General features: G+C 38.9%; 3 protein-coding genes across 5 annotated transcripts in view; 2 read left to right on the top strand and 1 right to left on the bottom strand.

Moving 5' to 3' along the window:
* LOC104803112 (protein ACCELERATED CELL DEATH 6-like) overlaps window positions 1-1,688 on the bottom strand; it is a 3,338-nt gene extending 1,650 nt beyond the window's left edge. The window contains exons 1-2 of the mRNA XM_010526987.2: window positions 1,604-1,688; window positions 5-817 (exon numbers count right to left, since the gene is read on the bottom strand). Of these exons, the coding sequence (XP_010525289.1) occupies window positions 5-460 (456 nt within the window). The 5' untranslated portion in view covers window positions 461-817; window positions 1,604-1,688. The remainder of the gene's footprint in view (window positions 1-4; window positions 818-1,603) is intronic.
* Window positions 1,689-4,377: 2,689 nt separating this feature from the next.
* On the top strand, window positions 4,378-6,806 carry LOC104802843 (protein WAVE-DAMPENED 2). 2 transcript variants are annotated; one of them, XM_010526644.2, is made up of 7 exons: window positions 4,378-4,591; window positions 5,122-5,299; window positions 5,435-5,523; window positions 5,624-5,717; window positions 5,920-5,991; window positions 6,074-6,184; window positions 6,288-6,806. In XM_010526644.2, the coding sequence occupies exons 2-7, from the start codon at window positions 5,126-5,128 to the stop codon at window positions 6,594-6,596; spliced, it is 849 nt and encodes a 282-aa protein (XP_010524946.1). In that variant the 5' UTR covers window positions 4,378-4,591; window positions 5,122-5,125; the 3' UTR covers window positions 6,597-6,806. The 2 variants fall into 2 exon arrangements, with proteins under 2 accessions (XP_010524946.1, XP_010524945.1); XM_010526643.2 differs by having other exon boundaries at window positions 4,379-4,581.
* A 105-nt stretch (window positions 6,807-6,911) lies between these two features.
* The window catches only part of LOC104802845, a 3,263-nt gene continuing 1,080 nt past the window's right edge, over window positions 6,912-9,094 (top strand). Inside the window, exons 1-7 of one of the 2 annotated variants that reach the window (XM_010526646.1) lie at window positions 6,912-7,316; window positions 7,846-8,115; window positions 8,207-8,333; window positions 8,404-8,465; window positions 8,555-8,770; window positions 8,880-9,001; window positions 9,080-9,087. In XM_010526646.1, the coding sequence (XP_010524948.1) occupies window positions 6,945-7,316; window positions 7,846-8,115; window positions 8,207-8,333; window positions 8,404-8,465; window positions 8,555-8,770; window positions 8,880-9,001; window positions 9,080-9,087 (1,177 nt within the window). In that variant the 5' untranslated portion in view covers window positions 6,912-6,944. Of the gene's footprint in view, window positions 7,317-7,845; window positions 8,116-8,206; window positions 8,334-8,403; window positions 8,466-8,554; window positions 8,771-8,838; window positions 9,002-9,079; window positions 9,088-9,094 lie in introns of both variants that reach the window. The other variant, XM_010526645.1, reaches the window with a different exon arrangement.

The following is a 9,094-nucleotide window of genomic DNA, read 5'->3' on the forward strand; positions in this document are numbered from 1 at the left end:
CTGCTGAAGCAGAAGATGTTTCCAAGATATGATCCACAAAAGAAGAAAACCCTCTTTCCACAGCCAAGAACAAAGGGGTTACATTGCCATTGTCGGCCATATCCAACAAATGAGAATCTTCTTCCACCAGGAATTTCGCCACGTCGATGTGACCGTTCTTCAATGCAACGTGCAGCGCAGTCTCCCCATGCTTATTTTTCACCCTCAGTAGCTGCTTCTGCGCGTCCATCGTCGAGTTCTCGATATCTGAAGCTACACGTTTAGCTGAACTGACCATCGATCTTGAAACACGGGAGGAACCTGCAGTAGCAGCTACATGGAGTGGTGTATCGCCTTTTGTGTTTGTTCTCAGTAGGAGAGATGGGCAAAGTCTGAGTACGGCTTCGGCGAAACATCCATTCGATATTTCTTTTCTCTTCGAAAAATCGACATCAACATGCATCACGTGAAATTTAGCCATCAGAAAATAACACAGGGGAGGCCTAGAAGCAGCCTCTTGTAGATATTTCTGTAAGCTAAGGTTTACCTACAATACACCCTTGTGGTGGGACCCTTCCCCGGACCCCGCTCAACGGGAACTTTTGTGCACCGGGATGCCCCTTTTAAACTTACCAAATTAGCGGCGAAACCTGGAAGTGTATAATTGCAAATTAAACTAAAAGGTTTTTAGATACAAGCTTAAGTTCTGCAGTTTCAAATCGAAGGGCTCTGGTCTTGTGTTCTAGCATCTTGTCTTCCACGTCAGGGTTGACATTGTCGGGGATGATACCATACCGTCAACCGCCATTGTTTGATCTGTTGTCTCTTAGGCTCTTTCCTGAGTATAAAAAACATTATATTGTAATAAATATACAATTTGCCTTCATCTTCTTGATGAAGCTGCAGGATGAGCTTGTTTGGATCCAGACCAGAATACTCTCGAACTCAATGAAACAAAACAGAACTGCGTAAGAATTGATACGTGCTGATAGAAAATCGTTATGGGAAGTAATGCTAATTCCGAACTCCAACTCTTCAATAAACCCTAACAAACAGAAAGCGTAGCAAAAATCTGAAACGACGATTCGGGTTTTGGAACATAAAATCAAGATGTGACGGGAAAAAATCTCAGAACGTCTGCTTTTTTCGCAAAACCGAAAGAAGAGCAGAAAGTCGAGTTTCCGACCAAAAGATGTTGATTCTTGGGATTTCGGAACATTGTCACAGACTCTTCTACGCGAATTGGCGATCGGGATTTCGACAAACACCTTTCGTGGAAACGAACAGATGCCTTGGAGAATATCGATCCCTGATCATTTCTCAAAAGAATCAACAAGATGCTGAACCAACCACAAGAATCAGTGTCTTCCTTCTTCTTCTTTGGACATCTTACTAGGTTTAGGGTTGGAAACAACCCAATCTGTAAATCTCTCTGCTCCACTATCCTATGTGAAACCACTTAGACTAGTCAAATAAACTCCAAAAACAAAGAGATTGTCGATTAATTTATAAGTTATTGCAGACTAACTTTCGTGGATCAGTCACGGATTCGAAAAGAACTCCACAAAAACAAAACACAGATCCGATGACAAGCCGAGAATTCGAACAGGACAAAACAGATTACCTTGGAGAGATTAAAGAAGAAAAACAACGGCTTCTTTGTGTTTGGAGACTTGGATCTTGTAGCAAGAAAGTGCCTTTGTTTGGTTTCTCGGAAAATTAAAATTAGAGAACCGTTGGGAGTGGTGGCCTGCTTAAATCTCACGATGATAGCCAATGATACTCTGACGCGTGTTGGTCTCCTGGTGGTCCGTGTATTTTCCATTTTGCCCTTTCTCAAATGGGCCAGATCTCTTCTTATGGGCCTAGGAGAAATTTATTTATTTATTTTTGCATGTTTTGATTTTTTTTTTGTAATATAATAGTGTTTTGTGTAATAAAAAACAATATTTATTTTTTTATACTCGTGACCGCGTGGCTACTAATAAAAAACCAAACTATTATATTTATTTCTTTTTTTTTTTATGAAAACAACGGGACACATGTAACAATCATATGACCGTGAATATTGTTGATATTTACGTGTTTAACAACGTTGGTATAGAAACAAGAATTCCAACATTAAAAAAAAAAAGTCATTACAAACAACAAGAGTATCAAAGCCATTTTGGTATGTCGGTCCACTAACATTACAGAATAGTGATTTTGGGATCCAACGATTTTGATATCCACCTGGGTCCGGGGTCCCCCATTATATATTTGAAATCGAATACAGTCATTTAATGTTTTCACTTGTATCCGTCAGTTTTTTAAAAAAAATATTATTTGGCGGTCAAATTAATTCGGGACAAATTTAATTGCCTCGTCGTGACTTATATCTATTATTTGTTAAACGAAATATAGGAGCTAAGCAATAATAAGGCAACAAAAACTTTTTTATATATATAATCAAGGCAACGTTAACTTATTTTATCGTATCATGCAATAGCCAAAATAGTATATATATTAAAATAATTATTATTTTTTGTGATTATTAATCAAATGGGAACATTTTAGAAATATAATACAGTTTTATAATTTTTTTTTAACATAATAACAATTCAAACTAAATAGATCCATTATCCATGTGTTCCTAGATTGAAAGTAGAGTTTCAGACACTATGAAATCATACATGTTTTAGCTATTTTTAATCATTGTAAAAAAAATCAGACATACAATTTACTATATTTTAATTAAATAATAAAATTTTAAATTGGACGTAAATTAAAACAATATATAAACTTTAAATTATATAAAATCTTCTTATGATAAATATATATATAAACTCAATATACGACTGATATTGAACAACTTCAGTGTGACAAGGTACATGATCATAGATAGTATTATATATATGCGTATCTTATACGAGCATAAAAAGTGCATGCATGCACGTATACGTACGTGTCTGCACGTAGACGTGCATGTGTATATAATTATATATGTATATGTATATATATGCATGCATTGATTTGCACTTATTGCTATCATGCAAAAAAGCTGCATTTTTTTTTAAAGAGAGTTAGGAGGGAAAAATCTTTTCCCGAAAATGGACGCGATCATTTTGACCGTCGTTTGAACTTTGGAAGGTGGGAACTCAGAGGATTTATTTTGATTTAAATATTTATATATATATATAGATATGGGTTCGATCCATGATATATGAATGAATGCAAGGAGATAGATTTGAAGTCAGAAGAGATTGGGTCGGGGTTTTCTTAAATGGAGCAAACGGACACCGTCAGTTCCCGTGTCGCCGTTAACTAACGCTGTCAACTTTGAAGCCCTAACTTTCACGTGTTATCCGATGATGTTTTATTATCGGTGACAAAAAACACACACACGACATTTATATACATTGAGAGCGCACATTATATGATATTTTCATACCGAATATATAATGTATAGAAAAAAAAACGAAATTGCAATTTATACATTGATTTTCAAGTATTTGGAACTTCGAAAATTTTGTTTGTTTTGTTCAATATTTTGAAATGTTCAATTCATACATGATAGTATTTTAAATAATTGTAGACGGGTCGAATACTTGAAAATGATTTTATTTTTTGGATTTGTAAAATTACACTACTATCCAAATAATTTACATTTTTATGTCTCAAACCTTATAAACCTATGTACATAGTTTAGATTAGGCTCTTTATAATTCGACCGTCTATAGAATTCTATCAAAATACTTTTCTTTTTATAATTATGAATAATTTCTATATTAAGGTTCTAGCGTCAAACATGGAGCATTATCCAATTCTCCTTGAATTTTTTTTTGATAACGGATTAACTCTAACTGCTACCCTTCGGACGTACTGACTAGGTAAACGGCCTCCGGTCCGGAAGCAGCCTTTGTATATGGATCATATAAACCCAGAAATTACCTCCCTCCCCACCAGACAGAAATCGAACACTCAATCTCAAGGTGGAGTTCCCTCATACCCCAAACTTGACCACTCGTCCTCGATCTGTTGGGGTTCTCCTTGAAATTTTGATTGTAACTGTTATTTTATTGCAAATTTATGGATGCTATGCAAATAACAATTCGAGTTTAGATAAGGACAATGTACTAGTCTAATTTTCTAGGACTAATAAAACGGTTACGGCGGACAAAAAAAAAGGAATCATATATTATACAATACAGCCATCTACAAAATCCAAATATGTAAATAAAAATATATATTTATGTAAGCATGAACCCGAATTATGAACAGAAAAAAAAACAGAGAGAAAAAAGTATTAAAATACAAATAACTCTTTTATAAAAAAAAATACAAATAACTCGAAATACATAAAAAAAGGACAAAACAGCGAAAGAAAAACAAATCACAGATTCAAAACAGCCACCGCCAAAAACAGAGCCAAATATTTGAGGAGAGAGAGAGAGAGAGAGAGAGAGAGAGAGAGAGAGAGAGAGAGATTTTGTTTTGTTGCCTTGTGTGAGAGAGAGAGAGACATTCAAATCCGTTTGTCTGGAAAGTCACAAGGGAGAAGAAGATTGAGAGAGAGGGGCTAAAGCTGGTGCTCGAGGATCTTTGTCGGATCAGACAAGATTTGTAAGAAAACGTTGTTTTCCCATTTCTTTGTTTGAAAAAATTTACCCTTTCTGGTTCTTGTTTTCTGTTCTTCCTAAAACCAAAATGTGGTTTGATCTGTGAAACCATACCCAAATCTTGAACCTTTTGTCCCTTTTCCCGATGAAATCCTACCTGGGTTTCGTCCGATGTCCGTATCTTCATCATAAAACCTGTTCATTAACGTCAAAATCCGATCTTTTGAAAATGGATTGGATTTCACCATCTGGGTTATGCATGTCGGTTCAATTTGGAATCGAACACCACCAGTTCGATCTTCAAACCGCATCTCTGCTCGTTCTTGGAATAGTTATATTCAATAAAAAAACAAGGGCATTGTTCAAATGAAACAAACAAGAGGGGTTAAGGTCTTAATCCCTGAAAATCTAAGATGCAGTTAAAGAACACATTGAATTCATAACACTTTGATCGGATTGAATCTGTTCTCAAGGATGTTTATGTGTGAGTTACCGTCTCGTTTGATGATTTATGCTTGTGGATATGGCTTCTATGTATATGCAGTGGAATGGGAAGGGAAGTCATTCCGACCAGCGCTAGGGTTCATGTAGCTCCCAAGATTGCTGCAGAGAAGCCTGAGGAAGACAACGAGAACATCCACGAAACCCTAAACGTCGAAAGCGAGAGATCGTTGCCTCATAAATCGGATAAACCCTTCGAAGTTGCCACAAAGGATCTGAAGGTATAGTTCTTGGATTCTTTTTTTCACAACACAAGATTCTGCAGATCATCTTCCTTGGCAGAGATAATCATTGGTTTCAGTTTCTTTTTCCGGGGATTACATCGTTGTGATTCGTTCTTTTTCGTGTTTTTTCAGAACGATTCTCCTCTCACAGCGAGGAAGCCATTGCAGCCTGAGAACAAGAATCATGCTGATGAAGAAGACAACTGTTCTGTTGCTTCTTCGTATCCTTTTGTAACTGTATGTAACTCTTTCGTATTTATACGTATATTTAGGTACATATACATACGTATTTCGATGATCCTTAACCAATACTTTATCAAGAACCATATCCTCGAGGATGAGTAAGTCCAGAACTGTAACATATGGATGTGCCCCAACGTTTAGAAGTGCAGAACGTGCCGAGAAACGCAGGGAGGTAATCTATTCCCCCCCGAAAACTTCGTCTTTCCTGCCTCGTCTCTCTCCGGTTACCGAGTTAAAACAGATCAGTGACTCTAAATCCGTATATATTCGTATAAGTCGAAACCCGTAATCATTTTCTTTCAGGGTTTTGCGCTGAATAAAACCGTCGATAATACATTTTACCTTTCTCTGCTCTGTGATTTTGAATGAATCAGTACTACCAGAAGCTTGAAGAGAAACAGCAAGCCCTTGAAGCCGAGAAGAGCGAACTCGAAAAAAGACAAAAGGTTGTCTGCACATTCATATGTAAACATGTCGGAAGAATAGATCTAGTTCTGACTGAACTTTTTCGGATTGTTTTCGGTGTAGGACGAGCAAGAAGCGGTGATTAAACAGCTAAGGAAAAGCCTCGTTTTCAAAGCGAATCCCGTCCCGAACTTCTACTACGAGAAACCTACCCCAAAACCCGAGCTGAAGAAGGTATTGAACCCGGAAAGAAACTCTCTTTTCCATCTCTCTTCTTTGATGCAAAAAAGAAAAAAAAAAAACTAATCTGTGTTGTTTTTCGGATGAACTCTCTAAGGCTCCGTTGACGCGTCCTAAGTCCCCGAAACTCATCCTCTCTCGAAGAAAGAGCTTCAGCGACACGATGAACTCATCTTCCCGCAACGAAAACGGGAAGAACCGTCACAGCATTTCTACGTTCCGAGATGAGGAAGATTCCAAGAACAAGAACACTGAATCAAGAACCGAAACGTCTGTTATCGGTACCGATGCTCGTGAACTAGCTCGGAATGGGTCCCGTGGTGAGGCTGTGAAGGCGAAAAACGGGCTAAAACGTGTGAACGAGAACAGGGAAGAAGATGCTTCCTTTGATGCAGGGGAGGCTTGAGGCCTGTTCTTGGCCTCTGTTCTAAGACCAAACTTGATGTACCGGAGAAAACCGAACCCGGTTATCGGTTTTGTCCGGTTTGGTACCACAAACAGTCGCTTATTTTGTATTTTTTTGGGTTTCGGCTTTGATTTCACTTTGAATTTGTGTTGAACTCCTAATGCGGGAACTGTATATTTTGGGATTTAACTTTTAAAGATTTTCAATTAAGTTTTATAATTTTAAATTAACATATATTTAGTAGAGGATAAAACGGTAACTTTGTTCTGGTAAATTGGGAAGAAAAAAAAACGAAAATGGATAATGTAATGTCACGCTATTATCTTCGCTCCCTCCAAAAACTCAACCATGGCTTCTTCTTCTTCCATGATTCCTCTGTCGTCTTCGTTCCTTCAACCACTGAAATTCAAAACCCTAGAAAGGCCCTTAAAAACCAGTCTACCTATCAAAACAATCCCAACAACCTGCGATTCCCAGAAGCACAATAAACCTCCAAAACCCGCCCGGAAAAACCCTGACTTCCCGAAACGGCGGAAATTCTCCAAGTATGGAACCTCTCGAAGGTCGATCCTCAAGAAATCGTTCGTGCAAGAGCAGGTCACCTTCAACGCGCCGGTCTCCGCCGACCCTCACGTGGCTGTCATCGGCGGTGGAATGGCGGGCCTCGTCTGCGCCCTGAATTTGGAGGCGCGTGGCGTCCGATCCACGGTTTTCGATACGGTTGGTCTGTCTGGTTCTCTTGGAGAAACTTATCTGATTGTGGGTTTTGTTAGTTTTATTATCTGGGATCGCATGATTTCTCGGTGTTTTTGGTGTCGTATGTTCATGCGTAAAGATCCAAGCTTTGTCCGAGCAAACGAGATATCACGCGAACTTGAGTCTCTTTAGGCTGCGGGATGACTGTTGGATAAAGTTTGGCTATTGAATCGAATAGTTAATCGACTGGAAATGGGAGATAGTGGGTACACGAACGTTTTGCTTGTAGTGAAGTGTGGGAGAAATTTCTGTATTACTGTGCTTAGATTCTGATTGCTTGATCGATAACGAGATAATGTCTGGAGAAGAGAGATCGAATGGAAAGTAAAAGAGACCCAAGAGGACTGAAATCAACACTAGCTTCGATGATGATCACTTGTTAATGCAGTTAAAGAAATTGGATTTACAATGGTTTCAGGAGTTAACGACTGAGAAGTTTGTGTGGAAAACTATCAAATCATATCATATGACATCATATCATATAACCATGCAGGGTATACATGGGTTAGGAGGAAGACTGGGAACAAGGATCATTGAGCCACAAGGACTGGTTTTCGATCATGCTGCCCAGTTCTTCACTGTCAATGATTCTCGGTTTGCCCAGTTGGTCGATCTCTGGTTAGAGAGAGGACTTGTCCGAGAATGGAAAGGCACTGTAGGAGAGCTTCAAATAGGAGGAAGGTTTTCACCATTTCCTTCATCCCCTCCAAGATACATTGCTGTTAATGGCATGCGCCCTTTTGCTGATGCATTGTTATCAGAGGTGATTGTTTTTCTCCAATGGTTTTCTCTTTCCTTCCCCGTGTTTCTGCATTCAATGAATTAGGAACTTGATTGGCTCTGGTTTTTCACAGACACGTATGGTAAATGTGGTCAGACCTTGTTGGATAAGTACACTCGAGCCGTTTAACGGGATGTGGCACTTAAGTGAGAATGGAAAACCTCGTGGAGAGTTCGATGTGATTGTAATTGCTCATAACGGTAAGAAACCATATTTGTCTCTCTTCATAGTTTCAGTTGTTTTTCACTTCAGCATCTTCCTTTCTTTCAGGTAAATGTGCCAATCGCTTGCTTTCTTCATCAGGCTTGCCGCTTGTTGCCAGACAGATGAAGGTATGTGCTTAACTAAACCACCATTTTTCTAACTCGCAGACTTTTCGATATGATCCTGTCTAATCTCTGGGATTCTTTCTGTCCTTTAGAGATTGGATCTGAGTTCCATATGGGCACTTTTAGCAGCTTTTGACGAGCCTCTCCCAACCGTGAACTTTGAAGGAGCGTTTGTTAAAGGAGTAGAGCCGTTATCTTGGATGGGAAATAACTCTGCAAAGCTTATGAAGTCCTCCAATGGTGGAGGGCCTCATTGCTGGACTTTCTTCAGCACTGAAGCCTATGGTAAACAGAACAAAGTCCCACAGGTCAGTCTCTTTCTCCTCAAATTTCACCAAGTGGAATGTCAAAATAGTAGTCTTTAATGTTCTTTCAGGCATTCACTACTCACTCATGAAAGTTCCCACCTTTCAAAAGGAAAACATTCCGACCGCCACAGCGGAGAAAGTTAAAGCGGGAATGCTTAGAGGCGTAGAAGCTGCACTCGGGTTGCCACAAGACTCGCTTCCAAAGCCCGTTTACACGCGTCTCCAGCTATGGTAGGTACTTTAGAATCCATTCCCTTAACAGCTTGTTTCGGGAAACGAAACCCTAAAACAAGAATCTGCTGAGTGCAGGGGAGCAGCTCTTCC

Source organism: Tarenaya hassleriana, unplaced genomic scaffold (genome assembly GCF_000463585.1).
Source record: "Tarenaya hassleriana unplaced genomic scaffold, ASM46358v1 Cleome8, whole genome shotgun sequence".
Classification (NCBI taxonomy): domain Eukaryota; kingdom Viridiplantae; phylum Streptophyta; class Magnoliopsida; order Brassicales; family Cleomaceae; genus Tarenaya; species Tarenaya hassleriana.